Raw genomic sequence first — 24,981 nt, forward strand, 5'->3', positions numbered from 1 at the left:
TGTTTCAATACAGGGCAATTACAAGAATAAATTGTAATCCCTATCAGATTCCCGAGGAGATCATTATTGCTACTGAAAAAAATGTTTAAGATAAAAAAAATCCTTGCATACTGAAATACCTGAATTTTCCTTTTCTGCTGGGACTATAGCTTTTATGTTTATATCTTACAATAATAAACAAACAGCTCATATTTATACTTTTGTTTCACTGAATATTGTACATACATTTCAATAGCCAACAAAGCTGCTTTTTAGGCACATTTTAAAATACAACTATTTTCTTAAAATATAGGCAGCAATCCACAAAATTATCATATTTAAATCCCTTTGTTTCCAAGTGATAAAAAAAGATTTTTCTCTTTCTGGGAGATGAGCAGTTCAAAAATGTAAAAAATACATACATACATATATACATACTTATTGCATCAAAAATATCAATGACGATCTCAATTTTTGAAGGACTCTGCCCATAAAAGTGACTTACTTTTCATTTAGCAGCTCCTGTATTTTTTTCTGTGTTTCTTTATTTTTTTCTTCAATTTCTTCTTTGAGTTCTTTAACTTGAGTTTTATAAAGTGTCTGAAATTTTTTTTAAAAGGCACCATCATCATTTAGACATTGTTACAATCCAGAGAGTCCCATTTATTAGTCAAACTTGGGATGAGGATAAGTGCTACATTTTATTCAATCTATATTTGTGTATTATTTATATCAAGTTTTTACAACCACTCTCAAAAAGCTTGCAACATTTTTTAAAGAAATGAAAGTTACAATGTACAATGAAGCCAGCAACAAAGAAATAACAGTGTAATTTTTACTCAAATCAATTCTACCTCATGCTGCCTAGTATAGGTAGTCCTCAACTCACAATCATTCGTATAGTACCATTCAATTACAACATCACTGAAAAAGTGGTTATTTTTTCACACTTACTAATGTTGTAGCATCTCCATGATCACATGATCAAAATATGGACACTTGGCAACTGGCATGTATTTATGATGGTTATAGTGTCCTGGATCATGTGATCACCTTTTGTGACCTTCTGACAAGCAAAATCAATAGGGAAGCCAGATTTATTTGTCAACTATGTTACTATTTTAACAACTGCAGAGATTCATTTAACAACTGTGGCAAAAAAACGTCATAAAGTGGGCAAAAATCATTTAATAACTGTCTTGCTTAGCAACAAAAATTTGGGACTCAATTGTGATTGCAAATCAAGGACTACCTGTACAGCAGATAAATAGAGGTAGCCCTCAACTTACCACAATTAGCTTAAGGAAGTTCAAAGTTATGAAAAAGCAACTTAAACCTATATTTGCACTTACAACTGTGGCCCCACCCCTGCATCGTGTTCAGGCAACTGGCTCGCATTTACATCCAACTGCAGCATCCTGCTGTCATATAAATAAGTTTTATGACATTTTTTGCCAGTTTGTGAAGTTGGATTCACGTAATGATCACGTAAAAGTTGTCATGTAATAGGCTGGACTTGACTTACAACCACAACAACTTACAATGGAAATTGCCTTCCTAATTGTAATTATAAGTCAAGAACCATCTGTAAGGCGGAGGGGGGGGGGGGAGAAATGATCTAGATAAATAAAATAATGGTAAGTCAATCTGAGATTCATGAGTGCTAGCTTGAAAATAGTTATACCTGCTTGATTAATGAATTGAAATTTGGGAAACAAATGTGGGATGAAACAAAAACTCGGTTACAATTTTACATACATAAGAGATATAAAAAAAATATATCTCCATTTGGAAAAGCCAGATTGAATATTTACATCACCTTTTAATGAAGTTTTAATCAATGCTGTCAAGGAAAAAATAAGAACAAGATCTATAGAAAGTCTTTTCTAATTAGGCCTTCTTCCTGTCCTTCCCATTGTGAATTAAGTGAAGTGTTAACACATTAAAATATTGCAATGATTTAATATAAATATATTGTTAATCAGTTTGGGCTATTTTTATTATAAAGAGCTGAATAATTACTTTATAATTGGGTAGTTTTTACACTGAGATTAACATTCAAGAATAAATTGCCAGTGCTATTAGTTTTACAAATTCACTCTCTCATCATCAAGATATACTTAAAGGAATATCATTCATATATTTTAAAAAGATCAGGCCAATATCAAATAATGGATAAGGTCAGGGCACAGTAGTTGGTTGAACTATGGGACAGCTTCTTCCTAGATCTGTGCTATATTTTTGTGCAGTGAAATGCAATGTAATGTATAATTTAAGCTACTGATGGGAAAGCTAATTTTGGTTTTTCTACAATCAAAATTCAGCAAACCCAAAAAAGAAAAACCACTATATGATAAGATTTTTTTTTTCACTACTTTGTCTAGTTCACTGATTTTCTATTTTCAGAAGAGTTTTTAAGGAGATTTTTTGGGATATATAGGCCAGACATAAGCAAATCAATCACAATAACCTTTCTCTTGAGCGTTCCAGTTGTTTAAAAATAATAATGGAAGTGGAAGAAAGCATTTATAAAAGTAGTTTCTTGGATATTTAGTGAAAAAAATGATTTAGTATAGCAATTCTTTAAACAAATCTGTCTTTTCAGAGACAGACATATTGAAAATTCAAAATACAGGTGCCAATATAGTAAGGTGGGGTTTTAGGCCCAGAAAGTCAAGCCAGGTATACTATTGAGCCTATCCTAATACACGTGTCCAAAATGTCAACAAGGGCAAGTCCAGAACTGGAAGAAAAACTAATGTTTATCATTTTTTTAGCTTCACAGTAGACAAAAAAGTAGAAGTCGAACAGTAATAAAAAAACAGCTGTGTTGGTGCGTTTCTTGTTCTTCCTCCCCCACTCATCACTTTTCCCATTCTAAGACATAAACATTATCTAAAAGTGAAGGTCATTATTAATAAATTGATCCTAGTTGTAGAAAACATAATTAAATGCTTGTGTAATATAAATAATACTTACAGAAAAATATTGTTCTGCTTCTAGCTGATCTTGTAGTTCACGCATTTGGCCTTCATTTCCTCTGTATTGCCTTTGAGGAAAAAACAATTAAAGGAATTTCTATTCTGAACTCTTAGTCATTAGATGTTCAGTAGATCAAGTAATAGAAGTATTATTTAAATAGAACACAGGCAACTTAATAAGTCTAGGAATTTGAAATATTTATGCCATTCATTTTTATGGATAGTTTCCACGAGATGTTTGTATAACTATAGTGAAGTCAAATGTTGATAAAACATAGCACAAACCACATTACTAAAAGCAGTCCTTTACAATATAGTTCTTTTTGGTAATAAAAAATGTAACTTACTTAGCCAGCTGAGCCAACTCAAATTCTGCTAATCTTTTTGCTTCTAACAATGCATTGATTTCCTGTTTTAGCTGTTTCTCAGAACTCTTTAAACCATCTGCTTCCATAGCATGCATCTTCAGTTCATTCTGTGTCATCACTCTTTTATTTATCTCATGTTCCAATTGATGTGTCAGATTCTTAACCTAAAAACACAATAAAATGTATTTATTTCTACATACTTACTTTGGCATTATTATTCAGGAAAATATATATTTGAATTATGGAGGTGCTAACAACACATTCACAACTGCTTTGAAGCACTTTGTTTGTACCCTTCTGGCACTCCCTTAATTTAAGCATGTATTTTCTTCCATGGCTGCCATGTGAGCCCAGGAAAAGATGGTAGTATTTTTTTTAACTTACTGGCAGGCACAATCCATGCCTATTCCAAAACATTATTTTAAGCTTTGGTTTGCTGCATGTATATCTGAGATCAAAAACAATACTTATACCAATATTTTTCTTTGCATTAAATTATCTCAATCAAAAATATGCTTAAAAATCAATTTCAAAGGCATTTTGCCTTCAGATATCTAGAATTCTGGCATGAAATGCTCAGCATCTGCAAACCATGTGATCCTTTTGAGTTATATTCTATATGAATATGTACAGCAAGAATATACAGCAACAAGGGCTTGCCTTAATAAGTTCCAAAGTTTTAATATTTTGAAACCTCTGGTGAAAATTAATGGTAGTTTAGTTCTGTTTGTCTTCAGGAAAGACAACATCACAGCTGAGATTGGAGACCAGAAGTTAGTGCCTGAAGCCAAACTTCCTCTGATCCAGATAAAGGAGGAAGTGTAAAAACAACTCCACAGATTAAACCAGGAAAAGTACCCAGACTAGGTGGATTACCATTTTTTACTATAAATGCTTTCTGGATGAACTTTTACAACTCCTCCAAATTACAATGAACTTTATTCTATAAGACACATGGTGGTGCAATGGTTACAATGCATATTGCATGTTAATTCTGCTGCATGCCAGGAGTTCGATCCTAACCAGCTCAAGGATCAGCAATCTGAAATCTCATTTACAGATCTTGGAAGGATGGAAGGCTGAGTCAATTTTGAGCCTGTCAGGATCAAATTCCTGGCAGTTGAGTAGCATTAGACTGCAATACTGCATTCTAACCACTGCGCTAACACTGAGAAAGAGAAGGTTATCAGAGATAAGTTAATATAGAATTTATCATTAAAAAAACTTTTAAATGTTTTTATTTTTTCATAATGTAACAAAACAAAGGTTCAAGTAGTTTCATAAGAAGTCTCCTATACCTGTCAATGGCCTTCCAATTATATTTAAAACTGTTTAATTAAGATTCAGGAAAGAGTTTAGAATATCATGCCCAGAGCCTTAGGTGTGGGGAAGTTTACAAATAAATAATTTGTGAAATTAATTTTGTGGTGGTATTGAAGCTACAGAGATTTTTGGATTCATAGAAAAAAGGTAATTTTTCATGTACGCCTAAAAGGAATGTTCACATGAGTATAGAAATTACTGTCTTACCTCATCTTCCAGTCTCTCTTTCTGTTCAGTAAGGTGCTCAATCTTCTGTTGTGATTGCTTCAAATCAAAGTCTAACATGGAACATTGTTTTTCAATCTGAACTATTCTATTTTCTGCCTTCTCTCTTGCTGCTCGTTCTTCCTTTACCTTTTTTTCAATTTCTGTGGGAAAAAAGACAACAAAAACTAAATATAGGTAGTCCTCAATTACTGCATTTATACTAATGTGTCACTAAACCCAAGTCACAACATCAGTTCAATTTCTGGCTCAATTGTTAAGCAAATAACTGTGGGCCATTAAATGTGATGTCACTTGACTTCTGTTTGTGGTTTTCTGCCAGCTTCCCTATTTGCTTGTTGGGAGCTGGGAATCGTGGATCATGGAACACTGCAACTGTCATAAATGTGCACTAGTTACCAAGCGCCCGGATTATGATCATGTAGGTTACAGGAATATAGCCATAACTTTCAAGACCAGCTGTAACATTTTCAGCCTCATCATAACTTTGAACAGTTGCCGAACAAGTGATTGCTAAGTGAGAATTACGTGGAAAGTACATTAAGAAAGCAAAAAAGAATGTATTCATGAGATCTTTCAGATATCCTGAGAGGTGAGAGAATATATTAAGAATTTGGGGCAGCTATATTAATATCTACGGTAAAAATCTCCTAGAATTGTTACCTGTAGTATAATGATATACCTAATTCATATAGATTACATACGCTGAGATAATACATGGAAGAATAGCCAGCTGTTCTCTCTTGTTTATTACCAATTTATTAACAATATGAGAAACAGAGACTGGTACCTAGATTTTTTTGTAATTAAATAATAGAAAATAACTACCCCACATTTCAGCAGGGATCAGCTTTCCCAGGTAGGCAAATAGGGAACATGACCAGACAAGTTAACTCTACTTTGTTGTAAGGCTACATTAAGAGAATCTTGTAAGTATGATAGTACAAATCTTCTGTTGTCTCTTTTACATCCTGAGAATGTAAGAAGGTTCCATTCCGAGTTACTTTCTCTGCCCGTGATCATTCCCTAAGCAGCATCTCCCCGCTCCATCTTTCAATGTCATTACAGCAAGCCATGTTTCTGGTAAAAGAGACTTTCCTACAATAGCAGATTAATATTCTGTAGAAATCTACTGCATTTCCAGAACTATGATGAATCATACTAAAAGTTAACTTGACACTCCCAGTATCCCATTTCCTAAAACAAAATTCCCAAAGCGTAATTTACAGCAAGCCCAGAAAAGTATGCAGGTTAGACTGCTTAGTCCAGGGATGTCAAACTTGTGACATGTCATCACATGACATATTCCAACTTTCTCCCCTTTACTAAAAAGGGGGTGGGGTGGCTAGAGCATAATACATCCAGCCCGCAGGCCGCAAGTTTGACACCCCTGTCTTAGTCTCTAATGCAGGGCTTTCAAACCCGCGTTGTCACAGCATCATCACGTAATGTATCGGGACTTTTCGCTAAACCGGGTGGGAGCAGGACCAGCACGTGATGCAACCAGCCCGCAGGCCACAAGTTTGACGCCCCTGCTATAATTCTGAAATAATCAGAAAACCAAAGGTCTTCAGGCCAGATAGGGAATTCGGGAGGGGGGTGGAATCCCAAAAGAAGGTGGTTGAAAACTAGATGGTGCCAAGGAAACTAGACAAATTAGAATATTGAGCACCTTACTGAACAGAAAGGAATATGCAAGCAATTATTTAAAGAGAGAAATATATAAACACTAATTATATATTAATTTTGCTTATTCTTTAAGAACTTACCATACATAGCAACAGATTTGGCCTCTTCTATTGACTGATGCTTGTCAGTTAACCGAGCTTTGTTTATGTTATGTTCATTTATTTCTTGCTCTAAACGTTGTTGTACCATTTTAAGTTTGTAGTTTAGATCTATTTCTAAGTTATTCTTCTCCTGCAAAATATTTTGTATAAAATGGTGTTAGATATACCAAATATGACAAGTATTCATATTTTATCATACATTCCGGCACCTTTCTTCTTCCTACATACCTTTTTGTTTGATGTACATCTACTGGATCCTGAGTATGTATCAGTAAAATGCCTGTGGAATATGGGCAATAATATACTAACTTGAATGATAGTTTCTAAACCCTACCGTGCATAGAATGAAATGTACTTGAGGGAAAAATTATGTGTTGGTTTTGCTTATGGCATATTAACCAAAATATGTCAAAGGGACCAGGATTACCCTTACTATTAATAGGTAATATTTCATTGGGCACAGATGTGATCGATAGATTTTTTTAGATTGCTAAATAATAAAAACCATCATGGATAGAAGAGGTCAACATGTATAGGATCACTGGGTGATGACTGTGTCATATGGAAAGCTGTGAATTGAAATATAAGATGCATAAATGGTAAACAATATGAAAGGAAATGGGAAAAATGCCTGACTGTGAAACTAAGAAAAGAAAGATGAAATAGATCTGAATAAAAATGTTGCAGTCTGATCAACAGATGCAGAGAAGTAAGAAAATAGGTCCAATTATGAATAAAAGAGCTAAAATATAGATCAGGATCTCCTTCGAAAAGTAGTAAAATGGCTGTAAGAGCCTGCTTCTGCCCACTTAAATGAAACTGAAGCTTAGGTATGTCAAGAAAAACATAACTTTAAATTGAATGTAGTTAAAATGAGTTATTTAAAAAGAATACAGGTAATCCCTGGGTTATGAGCATTCCCTTAGCAAACATTTGAAGTTACATAATAAGCACCCCCTAGTGTTTATGAACTTGTCCCGAAACTACAAATGTTGCAGCACTATGGCAGTTGTTCACCCTTATGAACAATCAAAGAGGCTCTGGAATATTTGTCCTGCCTATTCCACTCCACTCCGCACTTTGCCAGCTAAAACAGAAGCTCAGAGGGGTGGTTACACTTTATGGCAGCTATTCTCTTTTCTCTATACAATTGTAGACACAGTTGCTGCAATAAGGTGCAAGTAGGTACTATGTCCATTCCCAATATACTCCAACCATCTTTCCCACAAATCCAAAGTGTTACATGGCTTACCACTTAGTAATAATTATAATTTAGCAACAGGACTCAATTTGATTTCTGGTTCAACTTTCTTCCATTGTCTTACTGAATTTTATGTATTCCTATCATTTTCAAATGTACATTTACTTGTTCTAAAAACATGCAGATATATTTTTTATTCTAAATACACAATGATTCTACTCCAAGTTACATAAGACTTTGTGCCTCATTACTTAGTTACCTTACCTTTTCAGAATGATTAAGCATGTCTTGGGCCTTTTTTCTTTCTTCTTCTACTCGCTCGAGATTGTTTTTCACACCTTTGATTTCTTCTTGTAAAGATGTAATCCGAGCTATAGAATTAATTAAATATTTTTAACTGTATCTATGACTTCAGATGGACAAAAATTGTTTATCTACATAAACACCTCACATATATCAAAGATAATTCATTAAGAAAATAAGAGCATATTGAAAATGTTAGATCTATGCTCTCAATTTTTATTAAAGTATTAATTAAACTGAAAATGTGCAAACATGTATTTTTATATGGGTACATAATATGCAAATAAATATTGAAAATGAAGTATATGCAGGAAAAGCTAAGTGATCACATTTAATTAAAATGGCAGATTAAAGAATAATCAGATTTGCATAAAAATGCTAGTCTATTGATTTGAATAATTTATATTTATTGATGCAAATAGATTACATCCACAAATTTCCCAACAGATATGTAGAGTAGCACAAGTAAAAAGTTTTTTTTAGAAAGTCATTAAGTGACCTATATATTTCTCAGAAAACTATTTTAACCCACCATCTATTGTTCACTCTCAGTAAACAGTTAGTATTTATGATGAATACGTAATATCTGTGAAAAATAAAATCATAGGATTTAATTCTATGATTTAGGTTCTGTTCAAACATAAATTTTTGTCAACATTCTTTTTATATTGTGGGATTCTAGGCAGTCTACAAAAATATAAAAGCTTTAGATAAATCAATTCTGCATGTTTAAAACTCAAACTATATAAGCCAGAAATGCTTCAAAGAAAACTGAGGCTGCATATATTTTCCAGCCAGAAACATATCTGAAATTGGGACAGTGGACTCATTCATAAACTTGCTTTAGAATCACAAACATATTTTACCTAGTTTTACTATACATATTTTAAGCTAGTTTCAAGGATGTTCTCTACCTTCCCATGAGGATCCACAAAGATTTTTGTAACTAAATACAATGCAAGGTATATAGTTTTTCTTTGCAACAGCACTTTGCAGGTGCTTTTATTTATTTTTTTAAGTTGAAAAAAACATTTATTCATAAATCAGTAAGAACAATAAATTATGTTAAAATCAAGTACAGCTTTTCATATTATTATAGGAAGCTATCAAAAATAAATAGTACTATTTGCTTGATTTTCCCCCCTTGGGATTTAAAACCACAGAGTTCTTTGGGGAAGTAGACTTTCATTCCTCAAACAAAAACATTACTAAAATTTCTTCTTTCTTCCTCCACCTTTCTACTTGTCCTACAGTTGATTTCTGTACTTCTAGGTGGCCACAATATAGTCTAAAATCAAGATGCAAGTGTCACAGCCACATGGTTCTAATAGCATGTATCTTTTCTTTCAGGTTTGTCTCCACGGGCACATTTGGATGGATTCTACACATATCCAAAGGCCAGACTGGATTCTCTATTGTATGCTGCTATATTGTAACCAATTGCAACAATTCATGTCTAATATGTTAGTAACATAGGATGCATATGATTGGCATGCTAAATTCTTTTATACAGTGATGCCATTTCTATTTTGTTTTAACTTTCAATCCTCAATGTTTTATGTTTTAACCTTAGCCCTAATTGTTTTATATTGTTATTTATGGCATTGTAAACTGCCCAGAGTCCCTTGATGGTGAGATGCCATATAAATTTAACTAACTAACATACATACATCTTATTTTCTAGATATGAAAACAAGGAATCAGATCATATTATTTGCCTATTATGCACTGAAATTCTGCAAAAAAAACATATTTTGGAAATGGAACAGTTACTAAGAACAGTTAAATTCTTAGTTTTACATAAAGTATGCAGTGTTTACACATATAAAAGTATGCAGTGTTTATACATATAAGATATTTATTTATCTACCATTCATAACGTAACTCAGTCCAAAATTGTTATTTATATTCCAAGCTATCAGGAAAAAAACTTTACATTTTATAATTACACTATGGTAAAATTATTACCTTGTAGCTCTCCAATAATTTCTGATCCATGACTCCTATCTCTTCGTTCTACTTCCAGTGCTCCTTGTAGCTGGAAATAATCCTTTTCCACCTGTAATTTTGTGTTTTCCAGAATTCTGCATCTCTCCTGCAACTCCCTATTTAATGATTCAAATTGACTTATTGACTTGCTCACTTCTGTATGACTTTTCCTTAATCTTGCTGCAGTATCTGACTCTGTTCTCAGCAAATCGTTGGCCTCTTCAAGCTGTATGAGCAATGGAGAAAAATAGAGGTTAGTCTAAAATGAGCATGGCTCATATCTACCCTAAAAAGAGAGATTTAGTTACAGTGCATTCAAAATGTATTCAGACCCCTTTCACTTTTGTTAATTTTGTTATGCTGCAGCCTGATTCTATAGTAGTTGAAAATTATTCTTTCTCATTAATCTACACTCATTACTCTATAATGACAAAGTGAACTGTTTATAAATTTATTGAAAATAAGAAAACTGAAACATTGGCATAGGTTTTCAAACCCCCTTCACTCAGTACTTCGTTGAAGCATCTTTGGCAGCAGTTACAACCTTGAGTGTTTTTGAGTATGATGCAACAAGTTTGGCACACTTGGATTAGATGATTTTCTGCCATTCTTCCTTGCAAATCCTCTCAAGCTCAGTCAGATTGGATGGTGACCGTCGGTGGACAGCCACTTTCAGGCTCCTCCAGAGATGTTCAATAGGGTTCAAGTCAGGGTTCTGCCTGGGCCACTCTAGAACATTCACAAAATTGTCTCTAAATCACTTCTGTGTTGTCTTGATTGATCATTGCCATGTTGGAAAGTGAACCTTCAGCCCAGACTGAGGTCTTGAACACTGTGGAACAGGCTTTCATTGAGGATATCCCTGTATTTTGCTCTTCAGCTTTCCCTCAACCCTGACCAGCCTCCCAGTCCCTGCTGCTGAAAAACACTACCAAAGCATGATGCTGCCGCCACCATCCTTCACTGTTGGGATGACATTGGGAAGGCGATAGGCGATGCCTGGTTTCCTCCAGACATAATGTTTAGAACTAAGGCCAAACAGTTCAATCTTGGTTTCATCAGACCAGAGAATCTTGTTCCTCACTGGATGAGAATCCTTCAGGAGCTTTTCTGCAAACTCCAACTGGGTTTTCATGTGTTTTGCACTGAGGAGAGGATTGCATCTAGCCACTCTGCCATAAAGCCCAGATCAGTGGAGGGCTCCTTCTGGAACTCTATCTCATCTCCTCATAAGATTTCTGGAGCTCAGCCCATCGGGTTCTTGGTCACCTCTTTTACTAAGGCCCTTCTTAATGATTGCTCAGTTTGACTGGGCAACCAGCTCTTGGAAAAGTGCTGGTTGTACCAAACTTCTTCCATTTGAGAATTATGGAAGCCACTTTGCTCTTAAGAACCTTCAATTCAGCAGAAATTTTATTGTAGCCTTCCCCAGATCTGTGCCTTGCAATAATCCTGTCTCTGAACTCTTCAGGCCATTCCTTTGACCTCATGACTTTTGGTCTGCTACTATCCATTGTCAGCTGTGAGGTCTTCTATAGAGAGATGTACACCTTTTCAAATCATGTCCAATTAATTTAATTTACCATAGGTTGACTCCAGTGGTGGGTTTCAAATTTTTTTGGAACCTACTCTGTGGGTGTGGCCTCCTTTGTGGGAGTGGCTTGCCGGCCATGTGACCTGGTGGGAGTGGCTTGGCAGTCATGTGACCAGGTGGGCATGGCTAACTTGGAAAATGTGAAACTCACTTAACGATGCTCTTGCTTAGCAACCAAAATTTTGGGCTCAATTGTGGTCATAAGTTCTTTTTCTTTCTTTCTTTCATCTCTCTCTCCCACTTTCTTTTTTTCTTTTTCTTTTTCTCTCTCTCTCTGGCTCTTTCTCTCTCTCTCCCTCTCTCCCTCTCTGTCTCCCTCTGTCATTTTCTCTGGGTGTCTATCTGTCTGTCTCTCTCTCTGTATCTCTGTCTCTCTCTCCTCCTTCCCCCATCTCTGTCACTCTGTGTGTGTGTCTGTCTGTCTCTCACTCACTCTGTGTGTGTGTGTGTGTGTGTGTGTCTGTGTCTGTCTCTCCCTCTGTCTCTCTCCCCTCCCTTCCTCTCTCTCTGTCACTCTGTGTATGTGGGTGTGTCTGTCTCTCACTCATTCACTTAATCACTCACTCTGTGTGTGTCTCTCTATCTTTCTCTCCCTCCCTCCCCCTCTCTGTGTGTGTGTGTGTGTGTGTGTGTCTGTCTGTCTGTCAGTCTCTCTGATTCCCTCCCTCACTCCCTCTCTCTGTCTGTCTGTCTGTCTGTCTGTCTCACTCACACACACACACTGTGGTCACCTTGTTGAGTGTTCCAATCACATTTGAAACACTCAACAACTGGCTTGCATTTATGGTATTTTGCAGCATTCTGCAGTCATAGGACCAAAATATATGCTTTTAACCATATATTTTGGTCCTATGACTGCAGAATGCTGCAAAATACCATAAATGCAGGCCAGTTGTTGAGTGTTTCAAATGTGATTGGAACACTCAACAAGGTGACCACAGTGTGTGTGTGTGTGTGTGTGAGTGAGACAGACAGACAGACAGAGAGAGGAACAGAGAGGGAGTGAGAGAGGGAATCAGAGAGAGACTGACAGAGTCTGACAGAATCAGAGAGGTACTTTTAACTACCTGGCAGCGGTGTTTTTCCTTGGGGGGCTCCTCAGAACATCCTAAGACTTCGGAGGGAAGCCTCCAGCCCGGAGCAGGAGCAAAGCCCCTTTTCCAAATGGCCTTTCCTCGCTTGGAGGGCTTTGGAGGGAAGCTTCTGCATAAGCCCGGCCGAGTGACAACAAGTTCCCACCGTTACGAAGCCTCGGAGGCTGTAATTTTCTGAGCTGTGCGCGCCCGCCTGTTTTCCACGGCGTGGAGCAGCAGCGAGGTTTGTGTGGCCGGCAATCACTCCAAATGCCATCCGAGAAGACGAGGAATGTGAGGGGGGACCGTTGACGGCCTCCGCAATCATCGCTCGCCTCGCAGAGCCTCGCTGCTGCTCCACGCCGTGGAAAACAGGCGCGCGCGCACAGCTCAGAAAATTACAGCCTCCGAGACTTCGTAACGGCGGGAACTTGTTATCACTCGGCCGGGCTTATGCAGAAGCTTCCCTCTGAAGCGTTCTGAGCCTCGGAGGCTGTAATTTTCTGAGCTGTGCGCGCGCGCCTGTTTTCCACGGCGTGGAGCAGCAGCGAGGCTCTGCGAGGCGAGCGATGATTGCGGAGGCCGTCAACGGTCCCCCCTCGCGTTCCTCGTCTTCCCGGATGGCATCCTGAGTCATTGCCGGCCTCGCAGAGCCTCGCTGCTGCTCCACGCCGTGGAAAACAGGCGCGCGCGCACAGCTCAGAAAATTACAGCCTCCGAGACTTCGTAACGGTGGGAACTTGTTGTCACTCGGCCGGGCTTATGCAGAAGCTTCCCTCCGAAGCGTTCTGAGCCTCGGAGGCTGTAATTTTCTGAGCTGTGCGCGCCTGTTTTCCACGGCGTGGAGCAGCAGCGAGGCTCTGCGAGGCGAGCGATGATTGCGGAGGCCGTCAACGGTCCCCCCTCGCGTTCCTCGTCTTCCCGGATGGCATCCTGAGTCATTGCCGGCCTCGCAGAGCCTCGCTGCTGCTCCACGCCGTGGAAAACAGGCGCGCGCGCACAGCTCAGAAAATTACAGCCTCCGAGACTTCGTAACGGCGGGAACTTGTTGTCACTCGGCCGGGCTTATGCAGAAGCTTCCCTCCGAAGCGTTCTGAGCCTCGGAGGCTGTAATTTTCTGAGCTGTGCGCGCGCGCCTGTTTTCCACGGCGTGGAGCAGCAGCGAGGCTCTGCGAGGCGAGCGATGATTGCGGAGGCCGTCAACGGTCCCCCCTCGCGTTCCTCGTCTTCCCGGATGGCATCCTGAGTCATTGCCGGCCTCGCAGAGCCTCGCTGCTGCTCCACGCCGTGGAAAACAGGCGCGCGCGCACAGCTCAGAAAATTACAGCCTCCGAGACTTCGTAACGGTGGGAACTTGTTGTCACTCGGCCGGGCTTATGCAGAAGCTTCCCTCCGAAGCGTTCTGAGCCTCGGAGGCTGTAATTTTCTGAGCTGTGCGCGCGCGCCTGTTTTCTACGGCGTGGAGCAGCAGCGAGGCTCTGCGAGGCGAGCGATGATTGCGGAGGCCGTCAACGGTCCCCCCTCGCGTTCCTCGTCTTCCCGGATGGCATCCTGAGTCATTGCCGGCCTCGCAGAGCCTCGCTGCTGCTCCACGCCGTGGAAAACAGGCGCGCGCGCACAGCTCAGAAAATTACAGCCTCCGAGACTTCGTAACGGTGGGAACTTGTTGTCACTCGGCCGGGCTTATGCAGAAGCTTCCCTCCGAAGCGTTCTGAGCCTCGGAGGCTGTAATTTTCTGAGCTGTGCGCGCGCGCCTGTTTTCCACGGCGTGGAGCAGCAGCGAGGCTCTGCGAGGCGAGCGATGATTGCGGAGGCCGTCAACGGTCCCCGCTCGCGTTCCTCGTCTTCCCGGATGGCATCCTGAGTCATTGCCGGCCTCGCAGAGCCTCGCCGCTGCTCCACGCCGTGAAAAACAGGCGCGCGCGCACAGCTCAGAAAATTACAGCCTCCGAGACTTCGTAACGGTGGGAACTTGTTGTCACTCGGCCGGGCTTATGCAGAAGCTTCCCTCCGAAGCGTTCTGAGCCTCGGAGGCTGTAATTTTCTGAGCTGTGCGCGCGCGCCTGTTTTCCACGGCGTGGAGCAGTAGCGAGGCTCTGCGAGGCGAGCGATGATTGCGGAGGCCGTCAACGGTCCCCCCTCGCGTTCCTCGTCTTCCCGGATGGCATCCTGAGTCATTGCCGGCCTCGCAGAGCCTCGCTGCTGCTCCACGCCGTGGAAAACAGGCGCGCGCGCACAGCTCAGAAAATTACAGCCTCCGAGACTTCGTAACGGTGGGAACTTGTTGTCACTCACCCGGGCTTCTGCAGAAGCTTCCCTCCAAAGCCCTCCAAGCGAGGAAAGGCCAGTTGGGAAACGGGCCAGAAGACAAGGAACAGCAGTGGCGGCGGGGAGTCAGCCCCGATGCAAAAAAAACACCAAGGGGGCGGGGCCGGAAATTACTTCCGGGTTCATTCTTCAACCGGTTCGCACAATCCGGTGCGATCCGGTAGAAACCCACCACTGGTTGACTCTAATCAAGGTGTAGAAACATGTCAGTAACAATCAAGATAAATGGGAGGCACCTGAGCTAAATTTCAAGTGTATTTGCAAAGGATCTGAATACTTATTCCAATGTGATATTTCAGGTTTTTTTCTTTTTAATAAATTTACAGACTTTATCACTTTATCATTATGGTGTAGTGAGTGTAGATTAATAAGAAAAAAAATAAATTTCAACAACAGTACAATCAGGCAACTCAATGTAACACGTGGGACAAGTTAAAACCATAGTATAATAATAGAAGAACAAAATAGAAAAACAACTGTCTGGGAATAATTAATAATTAAAATCATTAAAACAATCATAACAAACTAGTAACTTCATAAAATCCTATGGTCCAGGATCTTATGAAAATAGAAACACATTAAACTGAGGCAGAAAATGACCTAGTAATCTATCGAGTCTGCTCTTTCAGGTTTTTTTTTTTTAATTACTAAGACAATGGACATATGTTTATTCCAAGCATGTTTAAACTCAGTTATTGATGATTGATTCACTACCTCTGCTGGAAATTGGCTCCAAGTTTTTACTACTATTTCTAAATCTTTAGGGCTTTCGTGAAGGGTAGCAGTATGCAAACCGGGAGAATTACTATATGCAAAATTACTTACTTGCTTTTGCAACTGTGTAATTTTTTCATTTGTAATATGCGAGTGTTGACTAATTTTTTTTAAGTCTTCCAGCTGATCTTTTAATGTTGACACTAAAAGCAAAGAAAAACATTTTAAACATACATTTTAATAATATTTCTAGAGAAATTGCAGAAATAAAATGTTTTTTGTTTTGTTTTTGTTTTGTTTTTATTGGATTTGTATGCCGCCCTTCTCCCAAAGGACTCAGGGCAGCGTACAACATTAAAAAACACACATCCCAAAAGTTAAACCAAAATGTTCAAAATTCAAACACTTTCTATTTTATTTAAAAACAATGGCAATATTTTCATTCATATCATCTATTGATGATTATGGCCTGAGGAAAGAACAGAGGATTCTGCAAGTGAAACGTTAGTCTAAGCCAGGAATCGTGTCATCAACACAACCATGGATTCCTGGACCAGGATATATTATCTACTAAAAGGCTTTTGTAAAAGATACGCTTTATCTCAAAAAGATTGAGAAAAATATCTTTCAAAGACATTTTACTCAGGTCATCTGTCAGACTTTAAATTAACCATGGAGGGGTAAAAGACCAATACTCAGAACTACACTCAAGTAAGTAAGCCTTGACTTCTGACTGGTGGCGAGATCAGACATGAGGAGCGGGTCTCCGTGCTCCCACGCCAAGTTCTCCCCATTAGAGGACTCCAAAAGGAGCTAAAGCCACCCTGGAGGAGTGGTGAACAAAAGAGGAGTGCCCTGCAGGTCGTGAAGAGTCAAAATCTCTCCCGCTTGATTCAGGGCTTTCTTCCCTCTCCCTCACAAGGAGAAGCGGCAGACAAAAATGGCTGCCATGAAGCTGGACAGTCGAGGCACAAAGAAAGTGCAGGAGTGGTGTAAATGAACAGTGAATGGAACTGGGTGAGATGATTCCTTTTTTTACCTAAAACCTAACCCTAAAAAGAAAAGAGGGGGGAAAATCCAGAAGAGACTCTTAAACTATTTGTTAAAGTGGCAAATAACCACATAGAGAAAAACTACAGACCGGAAAGAAAGGAATTAAGAGGGGAAATGTTAAGAATTCCAAAGCACAGAAAATTGGATGGTTAAATTGGACAGGTGTTATTTTGAAAAGGCATTTCAAAATGCTGTATCTATTTACTTTAATAATTGACTTTGCTTTTATAAATTGAATTAAAATTGGATTAAATTCCTGTTAGAACTGAGACAACGCTGAAACCTAAGCTGACAACGTCATCTACTGACAAATGAAAATATACCATACTCTATGAGCCTGGAAAATTTTAGATAAGAAAAATAAATAACATTTATTTGGAGAACTGTGGTGATACTTACTGTTCTATACTTATCTACTCTATCATTATGGGAGGTTCAACTGTGAGAAGAAGGGAGATACCTAAGTAAAGCAACATTTGAATGCTAAGATATATGATTAAAGCTATAGAGAGGATATAAGGAGATACCGTGTTTCCCCGAAAATAAGACAGGGTCTTATTTTATTTTGACCCACGAAATATGGCCTTGGTCTTATCATCGGGGGTGGGGGGGTCTTATTTGCTCCGGCCGAGCAGCTGGCCAGCACTGCTCTGATGTGTCCTGTCACCCCCCTCCGTCAGGTTGGGCTTTCTTTGCAACCGGGACAATCTGGGGAGTGAAAGAGTTAGGAAGCTGCCTGGATTCTGTTAGCATTGGGGCAGGGTGGGAGGAGTTGGGTTGCGAGACACGCGTCCTACCCAAGACTTGCAGCTCCGTCGTGTTTCTCGCTGTTTTGTCCAGGGAAGCACCCTGTAAAAAAAAATCTCACAAGCTCAACTTCCCTGGACAAAACAGCGAGGAATACGACGGAGCTGCAAGTCTCGGGTAGGATGTATGTCTCGCAGCCCAACTCCTCCCACCCCGCCCCAATGCTAACAGAATCCAGGCTACTTCCCTTCTCCACCGCTTTTTAACGAGACGGGTGGCAGGTGGGGTGGGGGAGAAGCAAGAGGTGTGGAGCGAGACGTGGCTCCTCTTGCTGTCACTTCTCCCTCCCCTCCCCGGGCATAGCAAGCTTCCTCTGCAGCTTCCAAGCCAGGGCAGAGGGATGACGAAGGGTGAAACGTTCACCCCTGGGGATGAATCAGATGCTTCACTGGAGAAACGGACCCACGCCAGCCCAGGCTTCCTAAATCTCTTGCTCCCCACATTGTCCGTCTTGCAAAGAAAGCCCAACCCGATGCAAACGCCGCCTCCAGCAACCTCTTCATCCTTGTGAAACTACGTTTTGAAAGAATGATCTGTGGGAGGGGGGGTTCCTGCACATTGGCAGCGGCGTCTCCTCACAGGGCTTCTTCCGATGTCCCAGGTGCGAAGCAACATCCGTAAAGGAAGGCATGGAAATCCATACAACTGGGGATGTCAGAAGAAGCCTTGTGAGAAGATGCCGCTGCCAATGTGCAGGAAATCTCCTCCCCCTCTCCTTTCAGATAATCTTGTGGGCTGGCCGGAGAAGTCTTCAATGAACTTCGCTCTGTCTGTGTCTCTGCAGGCAGCAGTGTCGGCAGCATCTCCTCACAGGTCTCATTCTTCCTTCTCTTTGGCTGATTCTCAAATATTTTCAAGCAAAACACTGCCAAGAGAGGGAAGTATCTCTTCTCCCTTCCTTGCCAAGTAGGCGTAACGTTTCACAAAGCTCCTTAATCTGCGGCTGCTGGCTCCCTCGCTTTGTGTTTTTTATACACATACCGACATACCCACCCTTCCTGGGAATGCCGTTTCCCACTCCCAAGATTCCGTTTCCAAGGAAAGAAGAGCGCTGGGGCCATACTTGACATTCCCCCCGCCCTGACTCCTGTCAGCCTCAACTTTGCTCCTGAAACCCTGCGGGCCACTTCTCTGCTTGAGCTCATCCGAAGGGGGGCTGAGGGCAAGGGCGAGATGAAGCTGATTGCTTCCCCTTTGCCTCCTCTCCCAAAAGCAGTCTCGGGCGCAGCCACTTTGGCAGCAGGAGACTCAAGCAGGCCTTCCGAAGGGTACTGTAGCAGCAGCTATCCACAATTTTTTTATCCTTATTTTGTCCCGATCCACCTGGCTCACTGGACCACATGGGTCGGGACGAAATAATGCTTAAAAATTGTGGATAACTGCTGCTACAGTACCCTTCGAAAGGCTGGTGCAAGGCGTGTGGAGTGCATCAGTTGGCCTCCTGCTGCTTTTGTAGTTGTAATCGATGGCAAAAGCAGCCGCACTTGCGCCATGGCCTGAGCAGCACCCGCAAATCAGCTGTTTTTTGAATGGCAGCCGGATCGGCTCAACTGATCCGATTAAGGAGCCGAGAAGCGCTGAGGTGACCAGGGAAGGGAAGGGCTTCCTCCTGTACTTGCTACGACACCCTTTCACTAGGGCTTATTTTCAGGGGAGGACGTATATTTACACCCACCTCAAAAACCAGGCAAAAACCAGGTCTGGGCTTATTAGCAGGACATGTTGTATTTTCTGGGAAACACAGTATTTGGAGAGCTTCCTGGACTACCTGAACGTCTGATTGAATAATCCTGGGATACAAAAGAACTGTGACTATTGTATTCTTTGAGGAACATTAGGCCTGAATATATGGTCTTTGGACTATTGAGTAAAAGTCGACTTTATCAAAATAAGACGAGATGCTCCACATGGAGGAAATGAGTGGAAGTTCAAAAGAAATACTGTTGATGTTTCAAAGCATTAAGGATACTATGACTTTAGGGACATGAACAATCTAATGCAAAGCACAGATGGGAAAATAGAAAATATTTTACAAGGGACAATGAATACATATCAAGATGTCCAAGAAAGGGAGGAGACAACAGAAAGAATAGAGGAAAAGACCGAACGGACAGGAAGTGATAAGAAGGAAGGGGGCCATAGAAATACATCAGAAGATGAGAAGCAAACCCTAAGAAAGACAGTACTAAAGGGTTCAAATGACTGTAACCCAATGTGTTGTGGTCTCTCGGCAGCCTATGGAGCTTGCAGCAGAGTCGGATGGCGAGGAGATTGGGGAGGAACATGGGCCAGTCCTGGAGTCTGGGAAAGGACAGAGGGCAGAGAGGGGCCCAGGGCCATCTGGGAGTTATGTGCTACCTCCAGAGCTTCCAGAGTCAGACAGCAGTGAAGCAGAGGAACAGGCTTCCCCTGTTCCAAGTGCGCGCATGCGCAGAGCTGCCAGAAGGCAAGAACAGTTAAAACAGAAGGGACGACTCAGGAGTACAGTTTGAAAGTGATTGTCCCATAGGATATAAAGGAGGAGCAAAGGCACATGAGCCTTTGCAGGAAGCAACTTGGTTAATGCTGGTCAGTTTACCTTCTGAAACTCCATTTGGACTCTTTGCTGCATGTGGCGTTGCCAAGCTAATTGCTAATTAAATCTTTGGCAGTGTTTCCAAAGAAGATAAAGGTGGGTGCTTATCAGCCTTATTCCGAAGAACTTTGGCAGCCTCCTACAGAACTCTTTCCAACTATTTGGGACTCATTACCGGCTGCGAATGAATATAATTCACAGCCTTTGAAATAAAAAGAAGGTTTTTGGACGTAGTCATGTGCTTTTTATTGTATCAGGAAGCCTAGGTCAGAATACAACACTCAGAGAATGGGAAAGAAAATAGAGAAAATGAAATCTCAGTACAGGGCAGAAATGGGAGGGTATGTTGCAAGTATGACATCACTGATATTGCTGAAATTTGGTGGGAGGGAATCCAAGATTGGGGTATGTACATGTAGCCCTTGACTTACAGCAATTCATTTGGTGACTGTTTGAAGTTATAACAGCACTGAAAAAGTGATATGACCATTTTTCACACTTACAACCACTGCAGCATCTTAATGGTCACGTGATCAAAATTTGGATGCTTGGTAACTGGTATGTATTCATGATGGTTACAGTATCTTGAGGTCACATTTATCTCCTTCTGCAACCTTTTGACAAGCAAAATCAATGGGGAAGCCATATTCACTTTATAACTGTGTTACTAACTTAAGAACTGAAGTGATTCAATTAACAAGAGTAGCAAGAAAGGACGTAAAATGGAGCAAAACTCACTTAACAAGCATTTCGCAATGGAAATTTTGAGCTCAATTGTGGTCGTAAGTCAAGGACTACCAGTCCTTGCCTAAGAAAAGAAATGTGGATGCATTATATATCAGCCGTGACTACATAATATGGAAATTTATGACAGTGAAAGAGTCTACCCTGGACAGGATATTGGACTAGAATACCTCCAAAGTCTCGATGATAGTATGAAAAGTTTTCTTGCTCTAATAAACAAAAATAAAAATACAGCTTACCTTCATTTTCTGCATTTCGACGTTTTTCATTCTCCTGTTCAGCTTTTCTTTGATATTCACCAATTCTATGTTGCAAGAGCATCTTTTCCTTCTCTACTTGGGTAACTGTTGATTCCAAATTTTTTCTCTGATTTCCCTATAAGTTATAATATTTTAGAAATAAAGCTCTAGAGCTAAGCACTCATCTGAATATTTACAATATAGAACTGCAATTATTTTAATCAAAAGATTCTTACAGTAAATAAAATACAATGAAATACATTTGCTACTTTAAATTATAATAAACTGATATATAAGCAATTGAATATTACTTTTTATATAATAACTATGTACACTTTGAAAATGGATCAAAAAAAAGTTCTGAAGGGCGATTAGAAATTTAAATGCTACAATAGGTATCTTAAGCCTGAATAAGTCTTAAAGTACCCAGCTTGCACCTTAAAATCCATCAAAATCCACAAATGAAATGTTGGCTCTCACATTCTGGGAGATGTGAGAATCATATCCAATATTCCATCATGTTGAAAATAGCCTTTTCCCCCACAGTACTAACCTACTGTAAATTATATTTTGTTTAAAATAAAACATCTTTAAACCAGTACTTAGAAAACTTTTAAAACTAGCTATTTCCATACATGTATACTAAACAGCAGAAAATCTGTGACTGAAGCATTAGATTTGATTATGGAGGATAAGAGGGAAGTTGAATGTGCAACCCTAGGAAAATCAAGGCCTATTTGTGTCTTGATAGTCTAATTTAAGCTGATACGTTTTTGCTATTAGCATAAGGCTCCCGAACCCCCATGCCATAGAACCAGGCCACACAAGCGATGGGTGAGCAAGCGAATCTTTATCTGGCCATGCATGAGATCTAGGTTGTTTGCAAAACCATTTCCCCTGCTCGGTCCATGGAAGACAATTTTTATTCCGAAACCAGTCCTGGTGCCAGACTAGTTGAGGATCACTGTATTGGCAATCTCTTCTCATCTATTCTAAGTATAATGTAAAATCAATAAGGAAAACTAATAATACAAACACTTACCTCTTCATCTAGTTCCTTCATTATCTTGTCTAGTTTAATATTTGATGTTCTGTAAAGAATATAAGAGCTGAATTTTATTAACTGCCTCTAAAACAAAATATTTCATATCTGGCTGATTAATATAGCCAAAACATCAAATACATATCAAACCATTAAAATTTGAATACCAAAAATGCTAATGCCACCAAAATTCCACAAACTTCCTTTTAATATCCTTCTTAATATCAGTTGGTAAATGTCTGTGCTATCATAAGCAATTTGTATAATATTGTTTTCAAAATTATTGCTCTTAAATAGATCTAAAGTCAATAATTCCTATGGGAACAAGAAATGACAAAAATAAAATCTGTAGTTTGGCAAATTCCTCACAGCTGTTGCATGTTTGCGGACATACATGAATATGTTGAATGCTATTATAACATCAAGTGATATTTCATTAAATTATTTTTTGACATTCTGAAAAAAATAAAATATATTACCTGAATTTTTGTTCCATTTCATCTTTTAGCTGCATTTCATTATGTAGCTGTTCTTCAAGTTGATAAATATTTTTTTGTAAAGATTCTAGCTATAAGTACAAAATACAAAATGAATTATAAATGTTATACTTTTTATAGAACTAATTAAATATGTAATGCACAACATTTTTGGAATGGTTTTCTGATACTTGTATGTTAAAAAGTCTTGGTAAAGGACAAACAGATCTAATAAATTTTCCAAAAGACAAAGTGCAGGTTAGTCCTAATGATCCTAGTGAAAACAAGGGGAAATTCATTAATTGAAATTTCCTATATTTCTTCATTAAGAAGATGACAGAAGTATAAACTCCATTGGATGTTTTGGGTTGAATTATAAAAATGAATATTTATATTTAATTAAATCATTTTAATGCTTTTCATTAGAACATGTGAGAACACATTAGAACACAATTAGACTTGTGAAGTTAGTATCTTAAACTATGTAAAGAAATAGATTGAAAATAAAATTGTCTTTTGCTCCGGCATCAAATTTTGATTGTTTTCCTATTATTTATTTAAAATACATAAAACACCCAAAGTTTGTGTTTTTCTTATTTTTAAAATATACAATTATATTTTGGAGCTGAAAAAATGGTATTAAAATGCTGTGCTTAATTACTGTATATCAAATATGGAAAATATTACTTTATTCAACAGAGTAATAGAATAAACTTTATTCAATATGTTTCAATTTATGGTAAAGAAATTTATTTTAATTTAGCCAAATTATAATATTTATGTAAAACAAAAAACTTGACATAATTTAAGTAACAATTTTAATGTGTAAATAAATTTCATTTTTATTGTCTAAGTCTTATTATATAATTATATCTAATTTAAAATAGGACATTTCTCAGAACATAAACAAATTGTAGAACAAATTTAACCAATGACAAAATATTTTTTTAAAAAAATTAAATATACCACGTTTTTATCTATGTTGGTGCTTGTTCTGTTGTCATTCGCATTAGCTTTGCAGGTGGATAAATACCTACAAACACAATTTTAGAAGTTTTAGAAAGACCCAAAAAGAAATATATTTATTCTCAAAAAACAGAATATCCTTAATTTAAAAAAATTGCCTTTGTTTTTCCAAAGCTTAAAAAAACCTATAGAATTCTATATACTATGAAGCTTAGAACATTCTATATTAGACAATTAACTATGCAAAGACTGTCAGCAATCAATTAAAAATCTCTCTGTCCTATAATATTATACCAATCATAAAGTCTTCTTTGTAGCTGTGTGTATGTGAGTGTATGTGTGTTGTTTCTCTGCCATTATTTATATTACAACTAGACTACATTCACCATGTAACATTCAAAAGACAAAAGCTCTCTTCCATTGTTGTTTTTCAATTTATTTATTTATCATTTCCCTGTACTGTGCACTTTAAAATTGAAACATTTTGCATCAGTCACAATATCCTGGTTTAAAGTAATATATTGAAGAGGTTACTATTAAAGATAACGTATGATTGAGCTGTTTCTAAAAATCATACCATTGATTTTATAGTAATATATTCGTGTTTTTATATACTTATTTGTGAAATGTGTTGTCCTCATGGGAAATGTCTTGTCCTCATGTTTTCTTAAAACATACAAAACTCTATAGTTGTTGCATAATTTCAGGAAAAAATACAGGTGCTTTAGAGTGCAGAGAGTGCTACATCTGTGCCCCAAAGTATTCTTCTGAAGTGAATCAAGAGATCATTCCAGCATTACTAAACACATGCATGATTTTCCAAATAAGCAGACACCTTCTTTCATTTTCTTCTTCCCTTATTAGATTTTGTTGCATTTACAAAACATAGCTTTAATCCCTATAGGTGTTTTTTAGACTGCAATATAAGAGCAACTATTACCTGAATATTCTGGCTTATTTAATTGAAAATACACACAAAGCAAAATGCAGTCAGGTTACCAGAAGTGAAAATAATCTCTAAGGAATTGATAATAAACTTCTAAATTAAAGACAGCTGCAATATGGTTAATAATATTTCCAGTAACAATATGCTTACAGAAGACAGTTTTTAATGACTGCAATAATAATGAAGTTATATTTGCTATATTCCTGTTATAAATACCCTCATGACTTTTACTGACAAGCCAATATATGAAATTTACATATACTTA

At 38.7% G+C, this 24,981-nt stretch overlaps 1 protein-coding gene across 2 annotated transcripts in view; it reads right to left on the bottom strand.

Annotated features, from left to right (window-relative positions):
- The window catches only part of ROCK1 (Rho associated coiled-coil containing protein kinase 1), a 101,738-nt gene that overhangs the window by 24,863 nt on the left and 51,894 nt on the right, over nucleotides 1–24,981 (bottom strand). For both annotated transcript variants that reach the window (XM_081952977.1, XM_081952978.1), the window contains exons 11-22: nucleotides 23,771–23,837; nucleotides 22,808–22,896; nucleotides 22,329–22,377; nucleotides 21,287–21,422; nucleotides 15,980–16,071; nucleotides 10,139–10,385; nucleotides 8,132–8,238; nucleotides 6,646–6,796; nucleotides 4,859–5,019; nucleotides 3,308–3,492; nucleotides 2,959–3,028; nucleotides 485–579 (exon numbers count right to left, since the gene is read on the bottom strand). In XM_081952977.1, the coding sequence (XP_081809103.1) occupies nucleotides 485–579; nucleotides 2,959–3,028; nucleotides 3,308–3,492; nucleotides 4,859–5,019; nucleotides 6,646–6,796; nucleotides 8,132–8,238; nucleotides 10,139–10,385; nucleotides 15,980–16,071; nucleotides 21,287–21,422; nucleotides 22,329–22,377; nucleotides 22,808–22,896; nucleotides 23,771–23,837 (1,449 nt within the window). The remainder of the gene's footprint in view (nucleotides 1–484; nucleotides 580–2,958; nucleotides 3,029–3,307; nucleotides 3,493–4,858; nucleotides 5,020–6,645; nucleotides 6,797–8,131; nucleotides 8,239–10,138; nucleotides 10,386–15,979; nucleotides 16,072–21,286; nucleotides 21,423–22,328; nucleotides 22,378–22,807; nucleotides 22,897–23,770; nucleotides 23,838–24,981) is intronic.

The sequence above is a fragment of the Natrix helvetica genome (genome assembly GCF_964273705.1).
Source record: "Natrix helvetica genome assembly, chromosome: 4".
Lineage (NCBI taxonomy): Eukaryota > Metazoa > Chordata > Lepidosauria > Squamata > Natricidae > Natrix > Natrix helvetica.